We start from the raw sequence: 20105 nt of genomic DNA, 5'->3' as shown, positions 1-20105 counted from the left end.
GGTATAATTTTGCTCAATATAAACAGAAAAGCAATCACAGCAAAATATTGACAGGAATGCCAGAAATTCAAGCCAGATTCAGAAGAGGAAGTGGAACGAGGGATATTACTGCTGAAATCAGATGGCGCTTGGCTGAAGCAGAGACTACAAGAAGGATGTTGACCTGTTTCATTGCCCGTGCAAAGGCCATCCACCATGTGGGTCAGAAGGACGGAAGGGTAGCATTGCAAAGCGAGGATACAGAACACTCCATTTGTGTGGTACTGGTACATGGAGCCCAGAGGCAGCTGTTTGAACAGAACAAGCGATGCTGTGTATGGTTCCAGATCAGGACAGGTGTGCTTCAGAGTTGTATCCTTTTACCATATGGAATTGTATGCTGGGCAGACACTAAAAAGCTGACCTACGTAAAGAACCTGGCATCAGGACTGGAGAGTCGTTAACTTGGGGTGTGTAGAGGACACAACCTTTCCCTGAAAGCCAAGAGGATTTTTTTTGGGGGGGGGGGCTGTAAGCTGGAATCTGACTCAGTGTTAGCCAACCGAAACACCACCACACTGAACATAGCATTTTAATATCTGATGAAAGTTCCAAATAAGGCAAGACTCGGGAAGGTGAAGTGTGTATCCTGGCCTAGATAGTGGAACGCAGGTTTTGGATTGCTTGTTCTCGGCTAAGTCTGTAGGACCTGGTGCAGAACACGCCTTCCTTCAAGGCGAAAAATGCCTGCTTCCTTCAAAGTGAGACCCTGGTTCCTCTACAAACCTGGAGGCCAGGAGCCTCTTCCAGTTCATGGGTCCATTGAAATGACTTGCTTTAGCCAGAGGCGGCTTTCCTGTGTGAGGTGCCTGGCGGTCAGCCTTTGTTACCCCACCTTCAAATTAGGTACTTTCTGGGCACATAAATGGCGTGAATGTTAGATCCCTGGGAAAGGAGGCGAGCTCAGTCAGGATGGGGTATGGGTGCTCCAGTTGCTCATTAGGAGTTTGGAGGACCGCACAGCCAGGAAAGTGAGGCCTCTGTAGACAACAGATTCCTATGAACTTGAGGGGAAGGAACCCCAGGCAGGATACATTCAGGTGAGGTGAGGTGTGTTTAAAGAGGGTGGGCTCTTTCATTCCCAAACAAGAGTTTTGAAAAGCCAGGGAGCGTTCAGATTCCATGTGGAAGGAATTGGTGCCAACAATGTTTTTGAGCCCGAGGGTTGGCAAGATGCAAGCAAATGAGACTGAAAGGACCGGAGACGAGACCCGTGATGCTGTGAGTTACTGAGAGAGAGATGGGAGGAAGGAGAGCTACCTAATGGTGTGCGGGCGAGGAGTCGTCCTTGAAAGAAGGGTGGGGAGCTAGTTGACTGGAAACGAGCGGAAGTGAGCCAGCAGCCTCCCCTGGCCTCGCACAACTCTCACAAGGCAGCAGACACCATCCTGGCACTGTTGGCTACGGACTAGGCATTTGGATAGGTTTCTCTCCTTTAGAGAGCTAACATTCCAACTAGCCAATAGGGCTAGTTGTGTGGGAAGCTGAATGATGGAGAAGACTGGCGAGCGAAGGGAGAGGTGGATAGATGGTTAAATGATAAAGAAGATTTAAGTAGAGGGAGGAGTGGGCAGGTGAGTGGATAGAAAGGTCCTCCATAGGAAGTTTGTTAAGAGTAGTAGAAACATTCTAAGTATAAAACCAGCCAAACGGGACTTTAAAAAAAAATCAGTGCCGCACACATAACCGAGTCAGATTTTAAGCCTAGTTTTGGGACATCCATCAGCAGGCTGGTGAATTCAGTCTGCCTTGTGGCTTGCTGTCATACACAGGCTTGTTTTCCGTTCCTGAGCTGAATCTCATACTTGTCCTCATTTAGTTCGTCAAGTAGATCCTTGAATTTGGGGCACTCACACGAAAAAGACGTTACTACCATGGTGGGGCTACATGCACATTCCCTATGCTGAATTGAGCCCCCTATGCAAACAGCGCCCCCCCGCCCCCCCCCCCGGCAAACCAACCCTTTAAGAAAAGGGTCCTGGTTTAAGTATTCCTGAGCGAGTTCATTGCCCTGCCCAGTACAGCAATACTGACTTCACTTCTCGTGAGTGAGAGACGTAACCGGTCTGAACAAGGTTTGGACAGCCTCAGGTCCTTAGCATCCAGGCCCACACCACACTGCATCACATTTACAGTACAGGATCAGCAGAACTCGGCACTAAACCCTGTATTCTTCTGTGTTTGTATTCAGTGGACATAAACAATACACAAGGAGCACTGGGCGGGAGAAGAGCTGACCAGGACTGGCCCAGGAGCAAGGAGGAGGAGGGCCCTCAGGTGTTAGCAGGTGCTGCCTATCGGTAAACACCAGGAGCGCCTGAGGTTTGCCAGCCATGCAGCAAAAGCTCCTGTCTTTGTATTAACTGTGTGAACCTTCCTATTTATTTAAATCAAATCGCAAAAGCCAAATAAAGACAGGCATGTTGAAAGCTTCTGTGTTGTGGTGGTTTATCTATAAATACGGAGCTTTGAAAGCACAGAAGTGGAACTCAAAGCCCCCAGTGGGACCTCGTCATTTCATCAGTAGTCTTAAGCCTTCCTTTTTACCCCCGGAAGGTTAAAAGCCAGAGAGCAGGCACCCAGTGCAGCACATTTCGTCATTCATGGTTTTTTTCCTGATGGGCACAAGTCCCGTGGCTGCACAGCCCAAGCCAGTGACAGCCAGGTTGTGCCATCATGCAAGGACACCTGGCTCTCCTGATGACACTGTGCCTCCAGCTCTTAAAAATTGGTGAATCGACTCTTGAGGCAGGGGACAGGGCTGGGGCAGATGTATAGACACACACAAGCTCCAGCAGAAGTAGCTCCTGTTTTTCACTGTCCAGGCATGGAGTTACCATTTTTCTCTCCACGATAGTTGCTCGGTGCCCTGGCTCTGTGTGTGTGTGTGTGTGTGTGTGTGTGTGTGTGTGTTTGTGTGTGTGTGTGTGTGTGTGTGTGTGTGTGTGTGTGTTTAGGAAGGTAATGCAGTCATGCAGGCTCGTGCTCCACAGGGGCAACTATGATTCGGGAGCACAGAGGGGGGGGGAGCGAGGGGTGTGTGTGTGTGTGTGTGGGTGTGTGTGTGTGTGTGTGTGTGTAGCTATCAGAGCAATAGATTCCAGTTTTAGGTTTGGATTGAGTACAGGATGGCAACGACTAGAGCTACAATCACCAGGATGCACAGGACTGGCCTTAGCTATTATGGTTATAAATGTCCTAGTTTCCAGCAGCCAGTCAGTGTTTGGCTCTTGTTGCCATTGCTGGGAGTGCAGCTCAGGATGTGGTCCAGCAGCTGTAGCCATGCAGCTGGCTTGAGGTGACGTCTGGTTCCCCTCCTCAGCTGTGATGATGGTAAGAGGACTTGCCCGCCGTCTGAGTAGGAGTCAGTCCCTGGACTCAACAGCTACACCAGTGGCTCAGTGAGAAGGTTAGAGATGTAGGCTCTGCCTCAATCTCAGTTTACCTGAAGACTGTCCTCTTTCACCAAGAGAATTTCTTGCCCTTAGTAACTGTGGGACTGATCAAAGGAATGCGGCCTTGGCCCTGGGGAGCTGGCCTTAGACCTAAAGTTGGATAAAAGGGTTATTTTCTGAGTTTGGCTTTCCAGCCCAGTTTTTCACATGAATAAGCCGTTCCTCGCCAGCCTCCCTGGGCTTTGTGATCAAGACCCAGTCCGTGCTTGAGGCGCAGGTGTGTTCAAGGCTCTGTGGTGTGCGCCTCCTCATGGCCAGCTGTCCTTCGGTCTGTTTTCCTTCCGAGTGGCAGGACTGTTGATGTCAGCGCAGGTAAAATGTTTGGCATTTGCTGTCCGCGTAGGTAAAAAGTGGGAGAGCGTGAGCGCTGTATATGCTGCCAAACCCTGTGTTTCGTCTGGGATTGGGGACTTTGGCCTCCAGAACTTGTCACACCGGGTCTTGGCACCTGACAGGTGAAGAGGCCTTCCCTTTCGAATACACCTCCATCCCTCTGGTAGGGAAGGTACTTCCCGCTTGGCCTCCTGCCGCAGAGCGCTCGGGACAAGCTGTTCTTGGAATCTCCGCCAGGCCTTTCCTCTACGACACGGTGTTGCGTTGCCTCTGTTCTGTGCTTTAACAACTGTACTCCAGTAGGCGGGGAACCTAGAGCATAAGTGCTTTGAAAACAGAACTAGCTCTAGAAGTTAGTTGTGTGTATGTTTGGGGGTCAGGGGGAGGGCGTGGAGTGGCCCCAGAGCCACCTGTCTGCCCCAACTAAAACCAGAAGGAATTCACTCACTCGCTGCCATTGAGTCAGTTTAAACTCATAGCAACCCTAGGAGACAGGGTTAACTTCCCCTGTGGATTCCCAAGACTCAATCTTCACAGGAACAGAAAGCCTCATCTTTCACCCATGGCGTGGCTGGTGGATTCGAACTGTTGACCTTGAGGTTAGCAGCCCATAGTCCAGTAGGCCACCAGAATTCCTTGGAAAGGAATTGGTTAGCATGTTTCTTTGTGAGTGAATAGGGGACAGGGTAACTCCATACTAGATAAATACCACACTGATTGATCTGAGGGGTGGGGATCTGAAAAAGCCCAACGGTAGGTACCCTTGGTGTGACCTGCTTTGTCTATAAAATGGAAATGCACAACAGCCTCCTGGCAAGGGCATCAAACTCCTTCCCCCAACATGCCAGGCAAGTCACAGGACCCAGCCAGCCGCCTGCTGTCTGAAGGCCCGGGGGCTGGGTGCCACTTTGGACTGGAAAGTCATCGAGTTAGATTTGGAGTGAAGGGTTAAGATGTCATAGAAAACAAGTAGTGCTGTTTGTTTTTCGGGTGCAATTTTCTCCCTTGCAGAGAGACCTGTGAGCATTGTGCGGGGACTCTGCACCTGGCTTGCTCTCCTTGGCTTGATCCCGATGACTGAGTGTGGCTTGTGGGAAGGCGGAGGTACAGCAGCTTGTTTGAAGCGCCTTTCCTTCCCTCCTCTGGGGGCCATACAGCCCAGGGCCGTGGACTCTGGGAGCACGTTTCTGCCCCTGCCCACAACGGCTGAGGAGGGAAGAATGGGTGTCATGGCTTGCCTGTCAGCATGGTGGGCTGGAGGACTATGCCAGGTGTGTGGCATCCCCGCTGTGGCAGCTCAGACCAAGGGCATTTTCCTTAGAATCCTGCTTTCTGTCTCCTGAGCCCAGCCACATTTCGGTCAACTCCTTCAATCTGGAAGGATTCTTTCTAGGTTGTTCATTATAGGTGAGGAACCTGAGATTCTCCAGGAGGAAGGGACCTTTCTCAAGGTTACTTGGTGAGCTTGATGGAGAACAGATCTCCCTACAAGGGAGCCTTGTCTCCCACTAGCCCCTGCTGGAGAACCAAGCCTCACTCTCCTAGGATGACCTGGCCCCAGCCTAAACAACTAGTCCCCCAGTTGGTTTTGGAAGAACCAATACTCCTGTGAGTTCATGCAGTTTTAACATTCCGGGTGGGGGTGGAGGGGAGTGAGGAGTAGAGCCCCAAAGCCCATCTATAAGCTCCTAGACACATCCCCTTACAGAAGGGTCTCGGGGAGAAAACGAGCCAGGTGCAGTATAGATAGCACCGATGAAACATGTAACTTTCCTCTAGTTCGTTAATGTTTCTCTACTCCCCAGCCCCCCCACGCCACTATCATGATCCCAATTCTACCTTACAAATCTGGCTAGATCAGAGGATGCACACTGGTACAGATAAGAGCTGGAAACAGGAAATCCAGGACAGATAATCCCCCTCAGGACCAATAATGAGAGTAGCCATACCAGGAGGGTAAGGGAAAGGTGGGGGAGAAAGGGGAAACCAATCACAATGATCTACATATAACCCCTTCCCTGGGGGATGGACAACCGAAAAGTGGGTGAAGGGAGACATCAGACAGTGTAAGACATGAAAAAATAATTACCAAGGGTTCGTGAGGGGTGGGAGGGGGGAAATGAGAAGCTGATACCAAGGGCTGAAGTAGAAAGCAAATGTTTTGAGAATGATGAGGGCAACAAATGTACAAATGTGCTTGACACAATGGATGGATGTGTGGATTGTGATAAGAGTTGTACAAGCCCCCAGTAAAATGATTTGAAAAAACAAAAAATCCAGGAGCCAATCTGAGAAATGGCTGTCATTTTCCCATTATCAGCTCAACCAAACTTATACTGGGTGCCTGGGAAGGGCCACGCACCACGGCAGGTGCCAAGGAAATGGCAAGAAGAAGAAAAAAAGTCATACTGCCAAGGGGTGCTTACCACTGGGTCTCGGACCAAGCTAAAAATCTTTTTGTTTTCTTAAATCCTGACTTCCCACAAGCTGTCGACAAGCGAGTGGGAGCTACAATATCGCATCTTCCTGTGTCTCCCCACAGGTTCAGCACCCAACAGTGGTGGAGCCTGGGGAGACCCCTTTGGGCATTTGTCAGGGTCATGGCTGGGCCTCCTGTGCTCAGCACCCATTTGATCCCTCGAAGCTGCTTTTGGGTGTTGGCACCTTCTGTCACTGGGTCTTTCCAAGCCTACTTGCAGGGAGGAGTGGGAGTGAGGAAGGATAGGTAGGTCAGGGCAGGGAGAAGCCACTCTGTCTCCTTCCCCTCCCCCACCCGCCCACTCATTCACTGGCTCTCACTCTCACTCACGCACATCCATACAGTTGCTTTTGGTGTTGGCACACTTGGCCGTCTTGTTCTTAGCCCGGCAGGAAAGTGAGGTTGGGGGTGGCCATGGGGAAAGCACAGAGTAGGCCCTGGGGTCAAAGCTCAATTCTTCCTCCCACTCAACTTGTGGTCTTGAACAAGTCCCTTAGCCTCTGCATACTCTTTGTCGTCTGTAAAATAAACAAGCCTCACCTGCCTTTCTGGGTTGAGATGTGAAGTGGCGCCCAGTGTGCGAGGGGGCTTCAGAAGGCTGTGGGGAAATGGATTGAGAGGACAGCGGCGTGACTTGAAGCCCCTCGCACATGAAGCTCTGGGCCCCGTGCCTGACTTGAGTGCCCAGAAGCCCCTCACTGTTTGGGCAGCAGTTGTTTGGCTGTTGGTAGAAGGGTCGGGGACGCTAAGTGGCAGGCGTGGTGGATGAAGGTGCTTGGTTTAGCCAGTGTGGCTGTGTGGTTTTGGCAGGAGGGAGGCCGTGTGGCCTGCAGGGAGGCAGCTGGCCCTAGCGGAGCTCGACGGTGGAATGTAGGCGTCACTCCCAGGTCTCCCTCCTCTGGATGTGACTTCATGAAGACACCGAGTTGCTTGAATGGACTGATGCCTGGTCTCCCTGAGGTTTTCCGTGGTGTGGGCTGCTTCCGCCCGGAGCAGAGTTCCCCTCTGGTTTGATTGGCGGTTAAGTTGCTCTTGTGTCTGCCCTCACTGACTGTCTTCACTCTCTTCCAGGGGCTCCACGGGCCATACCCCTTCGGCCAGTCTTAAATGGGTGTCTCAGCAAGAAGAAAAATTAACAAAAGACAGAAGGCCTGACTCTGGGGGGGAGGGCAGGGGGTTCCTCTGGATTGCAGACCTCACCGCATGGACCCCTGGCTCTGGCCCCTCACCAGGAAGAAGAGGAAGCAGCAGAACAGACTAGTTTTGAGTAAACTCAGTGTGCATGTGTGAGTGCTGCACCATCGCAGGAGTGCTATTGAGGCTGCCCCGAAGACCGCCATGCAGCCACCTGGCGCTTGTTGTTACTAGGCGTCCGTCTCACGAGGCAGTCGGTCACTGGGGAAGGGAGAGACCGCTAACAAGAGGGGAAAAAGCCATCTTTTTAAACAAAAATTATTTTGCCTACAGAGAGGTTGTAGTTTTGAGCACATGCCCCCCTCCCATTCCCACTTGTTCTGTCTAACACAAGGTTAATGCGCTCTTTCTTCGTAGACTAGCTGCTTGCTCTGCGAGCGGGTCAGGTTCACGGCTAGCATGGCGTGTCTGGGGACTGCAGGGCAGTGCAGCCACGTCACCGCCCTGACCCCGAGTGTTGTTAGTGATATCAGCTCTCCCTCCTCCTCTTCCTTTTAATCTTCTGTTGATTTACACCCTTGACATTTGTCTTTGTCAGCCCTCCGGTCCTCTATGAAGACCAAGCTCCCCTGTGTGACCCGCGGAGGAAGCCTTGAGGGCCGATCTCGGGTGACGTGGGAGTGCAAGACCCTTCCATACGCCCGTGTCATGGTTGGAATTGCTTTTTCCCTGCGTGTCTCTCGGCTGAGAGACATGCCATCATGCTGACTGCGCTTTCAGGCAGGTTCTTCCTGTCTCTTTCCCCCTCCCCCCTCTGCTCGAGGAGGGGGAGTGGTCTGTTGTGCTCACCTGGAAGGAGCAGTGCGCAGGTGTGCAGGGGTCACCTGCTTCTCTGAGGCCTCACCGCTCGCTCCCCTGCACTTCCTTCCACCTGTCCTTTGTGGTAGCCTCACAGCCTGTCAGTGGAGGCTGAGCCCCAATGGGGAGTTGGGCGGGAGGAAGGACCAGGGTCCTTGGCCTGTCTCCATCCTGGAGACCACGTCAGCATGGACCTGAGAGGGTGCCGCCCTGCGACGAGGGTGGGTGGTGGTGGGGTAGTGGGCGAGGGGCAGCCTGGCCAGAGCAGAGGCAGGTGGCCCCGGGCCTCCTGGGGGCTCCAGCAGGTCTCCATGGGAGCTGCAACCAGGCTAGCACAGCTGTCTGCCAAAGATACAAGAATATGCAAAGTCCGTCCTTCCTCTCACCCTCTCCTTCCGAGAGTCTGCCTGCTTTGATGGCCAGGTCTGAGGGAGCCGGGAGTGTGGATTGGAGGTGTGGTTGCAGGGTCACCTGCCTGTTACTACACCCCACCTGCCTTGGGGGGGTGGGACAAGCCAGGGAGACCAGGTGATGAGCGGCTGCCGGGGTCATATAGCCTGGGTGTGGGTGAGGGTCCGCTTGCGTGTCTGTCTGGGTGTCTGAGTTCCAAAAACGTGTGTTGTTCATCCTCCTCCTCTTCTGAGACTGTTTTTTAAAGTTTGATTGTGGGAGACAAGTTTGTATGAGATTTCCCTTTTGCCTCTCCACTCCCCCGAAAATATTGGGAAGGAACACGTTTGGGTCTTCTTGGGGAAGGGACCCTCCCAGTGCCCGGCCACAAGGCTCAGGATGGCGGTCTGTCTGAGGGCCCTCAGCGGCTGCTCGCTGCTAGGCCGGCCTCCTGGCACACCACTGCCTGCAACTGCGCATGCCCAACCCTCTCCTGCCGCCCTTGGCCGGATCATGGGAGGAGGGTTCCCCACACCACGCTTTCCTGCCTGCCTCTGCTGCCCCATACAAGGTGCCCTCCTGGTTTGAGGGTCAGGCTGTCTGCCCTGGTTCAGTGGGTCTGGCCCTGCCACTATCCTCCTGCTCTTCCTCCCATCCGGTCAGTGGCTCAGGCACCTTGGCTTCCCTCCTACGAGCAGACCATTTTCACTGGAGCCCTGGAAAGAGGAGGTGAGTGCCTTGCAGAGGCCTTGAAGAGCACACCAGGGAGGGAGGGAGGGAGGGAGGGAGGAAAGGAGGCAGCAGACGCAGGGCTTTCCCAGGATGCATGGGGGTCAACACCCAGGCATTCTGCCTCTCTGTGCTAACATCAGATCTCTGCAGTGCCTAAAGCCCTGTCCCCTCCCAGGGAGCTGAGAAGCCCCCCTCTCAGACCCACGAGCTCCTCTGGGAATCTCTACCAAATGGAAGACCACCCACTTCTGGGCAGGGCCACCAAAAAGGCACTAACTATCCTTGGGGGCCCGAACCCAGGGGAAGAAGCAGGGGCTCAGGCTTGGAAGCCCCTGTCTGTGTGCATGGTGTGTGTGTGTGTGTGTGTGTGTGTGTAGGGGGGCGGGGCAGGGCGGGCGGTGAGCGTGTGCATGCCTTTTTCTTTTTGCCATGGGGACAATTGAATTTGGGCCATTTTCTACGGGAAACAGTCACCGTTCTCTGCCTGAGTAGGGACTGGCCACAAACCGGAGCCCAGCAAAAGCTCTTCCAGCCTGGTGAGAAGCTCACAAGATTTCGGGCATAGCCTGAGGGCGGCCAAGATAGAAGGTGGGCAGACCAGTCAACACTTGCCGAAATTCATCTGTGCCCCAGCAGGAGGGGGCAGTGGGGCTGCCAGGACTTGGGATACCAGCTGATCCCCCCACTCATCCGACCCCACCCACCGTCCTTCCTTTGTTCCCTTGGGTGAATGCAAGGGCAGCCACGGCTGCCCCTCCAGCTAGACGGCAGGGTGGGTGTTTGTAGTGTCTGGGAGGGAGGACGATGAGGAGGTTTTCCTTACTGTATAAATGAATATTTGTATGATTAAATTAACACACACAAACCCATTTCTGTGCGTCAGTGTGTTCCATTGCGCCTTCCGACCCCACTCAGTACCCACTCGACCTCACGGGGACACTGACCCTGGGGCCTCTCCTGTGTTTGGCAAGTCAGTTTTGGGGAGGTCTGTGGGTTGACTGCCCGTCCTGGCTTCCACTGGCCAGAAAGGTGAAGAAATGACTTCAAATGGCCCTTCAGGTCCCCAGGGTAGGTACCTGCAGGCCTCTACCGATCGCCCTCTCGAGCCCTTAGGGAATCTGCCTGGCTGAGCTAGCGTTGATCTTGGGTCCTCAGTGTGCAGCTAGCATCCAACACAGGTGCAGGAGCGCAGAGGGCAGAAAGTGGGGTCCTGGGCAACGTTCCTACTGGTGGGGTGTGGGACAGGTGGAGTTGGGGGACCTGAAGAGTGCAGCCCAGGCCTTTGACAGACACACTGCCCACGTCACTTGCTGTGCGGCAGGCCTGTGAGCTCGGGGTGTACAGCGTGGCCACGTGAAGAACGTGGAGGGGCTGCGATGGGCAGCCCTGGAGCAGAAGCAGGTGAGCTCGGGGCTCGTCTGTCCTCTGTCCCACCATCATTCCTCTGTGTTGAAGAGACAGATGAGAGCGGGGCGCTGGTTCCCAGAGCTGAGCCCCACAGCTTAGCAAGTCAAGCCTGGACCCTGGCCTGGCCTGGCCTGCCACGTGCTGGCATGCCTTTCACATCACTGTGAACCAGACCCTTGCCTGACAAAGTGTGCTTTCTAAATGATGGCACCCTGAGAGGGAGCCAGGGGGCCCCAGCCACTTTCCCATGGGCCGCAGACGAGGGAGCCCAGGGCCACAGATGGCTGGAAAGAAAACAGGTGCCTGAAAAAGAGCTGGCCCCAGGCAGAGGGGGCAGCAGGCAAGGCTCTCATGTTGGGGAGCAGCGATGACCTGCATGGAACCTGGGTCTCTGGCCTCCCCCCTGTCCCCAGCGATGTGACACTGTACCTGCGTCCTGCTTCTTTCCAGGTGCCCACAGCTGTTTGCTCTCTGCAGGGGTGTGGCCCCCCACCCCATCCCCTGGGTCTTGCAGCAGCCCAGACCCACTCCCACTCCCAAGCCTTCCTCACCACCTCCACCGCTGAACAGTTATTTGCTTGGCAGAATCTGTTTGTCTTTGGGGCTGTAACCTGTCAAGAAGTCACCAGGCCCTGGGAGAAGGGAGCGGGTATGATGATATCTCCTTGCCAGAGCCATTCCCACGGGGGCTGGGTGACAGGGAGGGGGCTCTCAGCTGAACTGCCTGGGGGTGGGGGGCATTTGCTGTGGTCTGAGCCCAGCCCTCCTGGCAGAGAAAACATACTCTCACACTACCTTCCTCCCCTGCTCAGGCCATACTGGGTACCGCCTCCTTCACCAGCTTTTGGTGACCGGCCACTTTCCCAGGCTCAGAGCCTGGTGTCCAGCTCTATGTGGTAGCCAAGGGACAGGGACAACAAGGGCACTTGAAGCCTGGGTTTTCAAAACGGGAATGGTGTAGGGAGCAGCTGAGGCATTTTGGGGTGGGGGCCGGTGTGTATGAGTTTGGGGGGAAGGGGTGGCCGACAGGTTAGGTGACCGATAGGGGCCTTGGTGCCTCATCTGTTAAACAGAGGTGCACTAATGGGTTCAGGAACCTGGACATGTGTGCGGTGCTATTAGGGCAGGGTTACCCACACGTGAAGGTGTTAAAAGGCAAATTCTGATGGGAAAAGATTCTTCAGCCTAACATGCTCCCAGGTGAGCAGACGCTGCCAGTCCAACAAACCACCCCTTTAGTGAGGTCAGCAGGGGGCCTGAAAGGGACCCAGGATGCCCCTCACCCATCTGATGTTGGAGACTCATTGTCTAGCCAGGCCCCCTGGGAATTGAAGGAGATAGAGTGATCTAGAGCAGGTACAGTCCAAATGTGGGCCCTGAGAACTCCCCAGCGTTCATCCAGACCAGGACACACACTGTCCCCCCTCACTATGTAGGGGGCCATTATCAACTCCCATCAAACAGTTTCTATGCATGACCTCATGTAACCTTCACAGCTTACCTATAGAAGATGATGTGTTCCCGATGAGGTAGCCGAGGGCAGTCCACGAGTTCTATGAACATGGAAGTGCAGGCTCCTCCGGGACTTGGAGAAGGGGGCCTGAATGTACCCCAGGGGTATCAGGGAGACTTCTGGGAGGAAGGAACATTTTAGCCGAGAGCTGAGGAATGGGGCTGATGAGCTGGAGGAAGGATGGCAGAGGTGAAGCCAGAGAGGGGAGAGCCTCCCCCATGTGGGCCATGAGGGAATCACTAACTGGCTTTTCACCGTGGCTGGCATGGGGGCGTTGACGGGCTTTGCGCATCAGCAGGACCCGCATCAACGCCCGTCCTAAGACGCTGCTGGGTGGAGAGTACACTAGAGGGCGGCAAGGGGAGAAAAAGGGAGACAGTCAGATGGTTAACCAGGGGTGTCCGTGGAGACGGTGAGCAGTGTTCGGATCATCAATATATTTTGAAAGTTGAAGCAGTACATTTGCCTCCAGTGAGTTAGATGTAGAACATAGGCAAACAACCAGCATCTTGTTCCTGGACGTCTGGGTGACCACTATGGCAGCAAAGACTCAGAAACTGACTTGGGGAACGGGGGCCAGAAATCAGGAGTCCTTCTGGGGCCTGTTCATGTGAGGTGCCAGGCAGGCCCGTGGGAGCCTCGGGACCAGCACGTGCCCATAAAGGACAAAGAGGAGGCAGCCGCCGCCTCTGCCTGACTCCCTCCAAGGCTGCCCCTACCTCAGCTCTCCAGAGGAGCGTCTCAGAAGATCCTCTGTGGACCCAGTGGGCTGCCATCCTGCCTGGCAGCAACCCCCTCCTCACCCTCACCTCCCTGAGGGCTCTGCAGGTGGTGCTGACATGGTTGAAGAGTCTGGGTCGTCTCCCTGCCAAGGGGCCAGGGTCACCCCCTCCCAGGAGCCAGGTGGTGAGTGAGGGCCCTAGGAGACCCTGACTTGAGATGGCCAGGACCCACGTCCTGGACTTGATCTGCTGAGCGGTGGACAAGAGGAGGCTGTGTTTGACTTTCGGCCCAAGGACAGAGGCCTTGTAGGATCCAGGCCCACTTTGACCACCCCTCCATTCTTTCTCAGCAGGCAGGATACACCAGACCCCTGAAAGGCTGGGTGATGTAGCTTGGTGCCCCTGGCCAGGGCTCTCTGATATGAGGTCGTGGGGGGCGGGGGCGCAGGACTGAACAAGGGCCGGGGAGGGCTTCTAGTTGCGCTGTGAGGAAGGGGGCAGGGTGGGGGAGGCGGGTATTGGGAGTGTGGGGTCACCTCAGAGCTGGTGCAGGGTGGGCCTGAGAACAGCAGAGGGCGCCCTATGGCCCCAGCATGCTGGGGAAAGGTCAAACCCAGGCCTGGCCTCTCCTGCCAGCAAGTCCCCCAAATTCCCACTCCTCCAGGATAAGTGTCGCTTCTCCGCTCCACTCCCAGGGAGCCAGGCCGGGGTCTGGATTCTCGACAGACGTGGGCAGATGTGGTGGGACTGGCATTCAGAGAAGTGGCGGTTGGGAGATGAGGGGTCTGGACTTCAAGTCCACATGAGAAAATCCATGATAAAAAACGCTTCCACTTGAAGGCCTGACACATGGGCGTGTCCAGCTTGTGGTGACCCTTGTTTGACTCAGTGCCCCTCCGGACCTGCGGAATCCTGAGGAGAGGGGACACTGACATTCAGTGCTCCCAAATCCTGTGCTCTGCTCAGGGACCTCTACTTTCCTGCAGACTTGCCCCGTGGGCTCTTCACGGCCCTGGGCGAGGCTTGGAAATCAAGAAAGGTCCGTTCAGGAAGAAAGTCTCCAAACCAAAGGGTTTCTAAATTGTTACAGCAGACTGCCTCATGTTTCTCCTGCACAGTGACTGGTGGGCTCGAACCACCCATCATTGGGTTCGCAGCCTGGCGCTTAACCTGTTGTGCCACCAGGGCTCCTGGAAGCGTATCTCGGAGACCCGGACTCCCTGGCTGTAAATGAGAGGAGGCTGCCCTTGACAGCGCACCCTTGATGGATGGGCCCATGCCCCAGAGACACGTCCTGCCCAGTGCCGAACCAACCCGATTTCTGCAGGCGGATACTGCCCAGCCCGCACCCCAGACAGTAACGGGCTCCTGGCAAGAGGCCAGGGTCGCAGGTGTGCCCACTGCTGAGAATGACAGCCCAGAAACTGGCCTGGAAACGTGTCTGCCTGCTGTGGTTTACCACTTCCGAGGGTGGAGCAAAGGAGCGGACACGTCTGCAGCGGGTGCCCACAGGGCCCATTCTAATGCCAGGGCCACAGATGAGGCCCAGCTGGCATTTGCAGCCCACGTTAGTTATCCTTCGACGGTTCAGGAAGGCACCCCGCTCCTCTGAGCATCTCCAGCTCCCACGGCCCTGTGGCTCTCCTGACTACTCTTGGGCTTCCACACGCCGCTCCCCACCTTCCAGCTCCCTGATGGCTGAGCAGGTCCTGTTAGGGGGACCCATGCAGGAAGATCTGGGGCAGCCCCTAAGGATGGGGCACCTGACCCATAGTCCCTCCGCACCCCTGAGCCAGCAGGAGCCCAGGGCCCGTGGGAAGAGAAGGAGCCGAAACAGGCTTCGGACTCCAGCTGGCTGCGTTCCCCTAACCTGGCGGCTGGGCTGAATGAGGGGGTGCCCACTGGGGTCCAATCACAGTGGGCATGGTGGAGCCTCAGGGGTGGCAGGCTTGGCTCTCAGGGATCATTTGCATGGAATGGGGAGGAATTTGCATCTCTGAGGAATTGTAGCTGTGAGAAAGGAAGAGCTTGTGGGGAGTCAGGAGGCCTTTTTGGGTGGGGACAGCCCTGCAGCTAGCCAGGCCCCCTTGACTGGGCCCCAGGACTGTGGGCTAGGGATGTAGTCCGGTGTGGCGCAGAAAGCCCCTATGTGCCGGCACATGGGCGCTCACACGTTCACAGGTACTAGTGGGCTTCAGAAACTTCATGGGGTTTTTCCTTGTCCCTTCCTTCCATTTGTCCACTAACTCTTCGAGGCCCCTCACGTGCTAGCCAACATACACATACAGTCCTGAGCACACCCCCCCCAGGGCACACAGCGGTGTGTGTGCACACCACACACGTGCCTCCATGGACTGATGACACAGGTGCCCACTCACCGCCCTAGTTCCTGCACGCCCGCACTCACACAGACTTCCTTATTCTCCGTTTCCTCCGTAAGTCAGGCTTCTGTGACACTCTGTCTTCCTTCCTCAACAGCCACCTTCTCCAGTCAGCACCGTTCTCTGTTACTAACATGTAACTCACACGCAACAGAGGGCAGGAAGCCCAGGGGTTCCGCTTCCTGCCCTCTCTCCTACACACGTAGCTGCATAACTGTCCCCCAGCTGCAGATCAAGAGGGGCCCAGAGCCCCAGGGGCCTCCCCGGGGGGCCTTCCCAGTCCCACACAAGAGGAGTGACCATTTGAAGCACCATTAGTACTTCCACCTGTTTGAGGAGAAAGGCGCCCTAGTGGCGGAGTGAGTTACAGTTGGGCTGTTCACCGCGAGGTCAGCAGTTCAAAACCACCAGCCGCTCCACGGGAGAAAGACGCTGCTCCCGCCTCCTGGAAAGATCCAGAGTCTCAGAAACACAAAGGGGCCGTTCTGCTCATGCCATAGGGATTCCATGAGCTAGAACCGACTCAGTGGCGGTGAGTGTGGTTTCTCTGGAATCGATAAGAACTGCGGCCCTAGTTCACGGCCTCCTCGTTAAGAAGGGGCTAGTCTAGACCTAACATATCACCCTTACAGTGATACAGGACCACCAGCCCCAAAGAGATGGGGAGGCTGGTGTTGCTTTGCCTCCAAGAAAGCCATAGGGGGGACTTAAGCTTTGCTGCACATTTGGGGCACGAAGGGGGCAGCAAGCTCCGTGCACTGGGAGGGCGGCGGCTCATGGCTTTGGGCAGGGGACGCAGGATGACTTGGGACATGTTTAGCAGAGTGTGTCTGTGGAGGCAGGGGACCCATTTGCGGACCCTTTGGAAGGAGAAGTCATTCAAGATGCCCGTCATGTCTGGAGAAACTGTTGACGTTCATTCTCTATTAAGAGAATTTCACATGCTTGGAGCAACTCCCTTGTGCCCAGATTGCTCACAGGTGTTGAGGACACAGCAGTGAGCAGGAAAGAGATGCACCCCCTGCATCATGGGGTGCAATGGAGAGTCTGTTGCTGCGGTCCTCAACCTGTGGGTCTCGAGCCCTTTGGGGGTCGAATGACCCTCTCACAGGGGAAGAGCCGCGAGGTCAGAAGGTCAGGAAGGGATCGCCGGAGAGCCATGGAGGTCGGAAAGTGGTCGCCGGGCTGTGGGGGCAAAGAGCATCCCAGGTGGAGAGAATAAGGCAGCCCACAAACAAGACAGGCTGTGTGACTTTGGAGAAACCAGCGACCCCCTTGGGTTCCATCCACCCAGTGTGAGCTGCCTGGTCCCCCTGAGCCTCTCTGTGACCCCCGGGTCTGGTCACAGTGCCTGGAAGAGTTCCCCAGCAGCACCTCCGCCTTCACCGTTCTCATCCAGGCAGGCCACAGCTTCATCGGGCCCGTGGCCCCTCTGCTAGGGGCCAGGCCGCAGATCAGTCTCCATACTGGCTGCTGCCTGTGTTGGAGGGATGGAAGCAGTGGCTAAGCCGTGAGTGACGGCTGGAGGGAACGCAGAGGGCGGTTGGGTCTGGAGTCCCTTCAGACCTACCCCCTTAGACACATGACAGCAGGCCTACTTCATCTCAAGGGGACCCCTCTCCTGAAGACCCCCTGACTTCTCCAAGGGCTGCTCCACATCTCCCTCCTGTGCCCTTTGCATCTCAAAGACCTTCTGAGGGGAAATGGAACCCGGGACCACCAAGCAAAGAAGGAGGGAGTCATGAGGAGCCCTGGGTTTAAACCCACCAGCGACTCCCGTGGCGAAAGACATGGCTACCTGCTTCCACAGAGATTTACTGACTTGGTAACACTATGGGGCGGGGGGGGCAGCTCCACACTGACCTCTAGGGTCAGTGTGAGTCACAGTCTACCCAGTGGGGGGACAGGTTGGGTGGGCTTGTTCTTAAAAATGACATTCAGTTGCCATTCCAAACCAACCAACCAACTCACTGCTATCGAGTTGATACTGACTCCCAGTGACCCCCGTGGGTTTCCAAGACTGACTGTGTACAGGAGTAGAAAGCTCAGACTTTCTCCCACAGAGCTGCTGGTGGTTTCAAACCTCCGACCCTGCCGATCGCAGCCCAACGGTACCCACTAACACACCACCATCATTTGCCTTTATTAACGATAAAAGATAATGGCTTCAACCAGACAGGGATTTCTTTTCCTCCCGGGGAATATTCCGTCTGAATGTCGGTCCAGAGCGGGTTCCCATCCTCAGAGCTTCATCATGGTCACAAAACAGCCCCCCCCCCCCCGCCCCACCTCCTGCTCTACCCATGCGTCTCCTAAGCCAGCAGGGAGGGGGAAAGGCTGAATCAACCCCACTTTTAGGGCGCTACCTTGGGAGTCCACCCAACAACTTCATGCAGGTCCCATGGCCAGGCCTTGACCACCTCGGTTTCCGTATGGGAGGGGGGAGGGGTTGGTAAGGTGGCAGAAGAGAGAGACTTTGGGGAGTCCATAGCAGCCTCTTTCCTGCACACGCTCTTGACTCTTCCTTCTGTGGACCTGAAGAAGCTCATGCAGGTGTCCTCCACCTGCGTGGCCCTCTCCCGACACCCCAACCCCAGCGAGGGGAGACGATACTACAGCATGCTGGTGGAACCTGTTGGATTGGCAAACCCCCCAGGGTTGTGTGTGGGGTGCGGGTAGGGAGCGTGAAGGAGAGTTAATGGTCAGAGTGAGGAAACAGAACAAGCGGGCCTGGAGCAGAGACCCAAAGCCCACCTGTGGACAATGGGACATCCCCTCACAGGGGTCACGGAAGGAATGAGTCAACCTGGGTGCAGTAAAGCACCGATGAAACACACTATTTCTTTGGTTCCTTGAGGCTTCCTCCACCCTCACTACCATGACCCCAGTCCTGCCCTTCCCTGTGGGCTAGAACAGAGCATGTGCACAGGTACGGATAAGAGCTAAGAGCTCATGACACACGGAATCCAGGAACAAGAATGTGAGTAGTGATAACAGGAGGGCGGGGGGAAGGTGGGGAGAGGAAGGGAACCGTTTGTAATGATCGACACACACACACCCCACATCCCCAGGGGGACAAACAACGGGAACCGTTGGGGAAGGGAGACAGCAGTCAGTTTAAGATATGAAAATAATAATACTTTATAATTTATTAAGGGGCCACGAGGTGGGGGAGGGGGGAGGAAGAGGAGCTGACGTCAAGAGCTCAATAAAAAGCAAATGTCTAGAAAATAATGATGGCAACATATGTACAGATGTGCATGATGCAATTGGTGTACGGATTGTTACAAGGGCTGTAAGAGCACCAATAAACTGTTTAGGGGGAAAAAAGTGAGGAATACTACCTAGCAGGTGCCCTCCTGAGGGGAGGGGCAGGGCAGGGTCTCGCCCCAGCTGATTGGTGGGCCAGCCCTGTCCCAGTGCTGAGCCCAGCAGTGTAGAGCCAGGCCTAGCCCCTGCCCCCAGGTGGGAAGCACATACAAACCCCAAGTCTGTCCTCTCGGGCTCCGCTAAGTGACAGGCAGATGAGTGACCCAGGGGCCATGGAGTCTATTCTGACTCGTGATGCTGTAGAAGAGGGTAGATCCACCCCTGTGGGTTTCTGAGACCACATATCTTTGTGGGAGCAGAGAACCTCCTCTTTCACCCAAGGACCGGCTGGTAGATTAGATCTGTTGACCTTGCCATTCACAGCCCAGCTCCTAACCACCTCACCACCAGGGGTCACTCTTGGTGGTGAAAGAGGGTTGAACGCAAGCCCCAGGATCTGATTTCTGGAGCCCCTCTGGCAGGTGGGGACCCCTCTGAGCCCACCTCCAAGTAGGGGACCTCAGGGCCTGCAGAAGGGGTGGGCCTGGAGAAGAGAGAAGCAGCCATGGGCGTCCAGAGGCCCAGCAGGTGCCCAAGGATCAGGACCGGGCTACAGTGGACCCCCAAGTAGTCCTTGTCTGGGCCCAAGGTCGGGGTGGTGGTGGTGGTGGTGGTACAGGTGAATGGTGAGCTTCAAGCAGGCCTCTGGAGGGGGCAGGGCCTCACCTGCCTCCCCCTCCCCACTGCCTACCTCTCACCTCCTGGCAGCAAGCCCAGGCTTCTAGGGCCTTGGAGGGGAGCCAGCTCCTACCCCCAAACCAGCCATGTGGGAGGTGTAACCCTTTCACCACCAGGGCTGAGCCTGCAGGAGGAGAAGCAAGATCAAGGCTGAATCCTCGTATGCGAAGCCCAGGCACTCTCTAATACTGTCCACCAATTCTGACACAACTGCCCTCCCACGGCACTCTAGGCCTCAGCTGGCTTCCACGATTAGTTGCAATGGCCACTGTAGAACTCACGCAACGGGGTTTGGTAGGTTTCCAATAGTAGCAAGTTACAATTCAGGATCACGAAAGACTCAGGATATGGCCATGCTCAGGACAGCCCCTTCCTTCGCTGACATGCCTGAAAGCAGACTTCTGTCTGGCCCTTCAGGTATCTTGGGCCAGCCCAGCCTGTGTCCTGCACACCCAGACGGTGTGGCCGGGTTCTCTAGCTCCACCAATCAGTGCCTGGAGGCCTGCTGCTCCTCCACCACAGAGGCGCTCAGCTCTCCCCCTCTAGTCTGGGCAGCCCACCGCACGTCTGAGCAGATGGCCTGGTTGTGGTGCTCGGCTTTTCAGGCTCTCACCC

General features: G+C 55.5%; 1 protein-coding gene across 4 annotated transcripts in view; it reads left to right on the top strand.

Annotated features, from left to right (window-relative positions):
• The window catches only part of ILRUN (inflammation and lipid regulator with UBA-like and NBR1-like domains), a 99389-nt gene extending 89106 nt beyond the window's left edge, over positions 1-10283 (top strand). For 2 of the 4 annotated variants that reach the window (XM_075555496.1, XM_075555498.1), the window contains exon 5: positions 7378-10283. In XM_075555496.1, the coding sequence (XP_075411611.1) occupies positions 7378-7413 (36 nt within the window). In that variant the 3' untranslated portion in view covers positions 7414-10283. Of the gene's footprint in view, positions 1-2230; positions 2455-7377 lie in introns of those variants that run through there. The other 2 variants (XM_075555497.1, XM_075555499.1) reach the window with 2 other exon arrangements.
• The last annotated feature ends 9822 nt before the right edge of the window (positions 10284-20105 follow it).

Source organism: Tenrec ecaudatus, chromosome 7 (assembly GCF_050624435.1).
Source record: "Tenrec ecaudatus isolate mTenEca1 chromosome 7, mTenEca1.hap1, whole genome shotgun sequence".
Lineage (NCBI taxonomy): Eukaryota > Metazoa > Chordata > Mammalia > Afrosoricida > Tenrecidae > Tenrec > Tenrec ecaudatus.
This window is presented reverse-complemented; position numbering and strand designations above follow the sequence as displayed.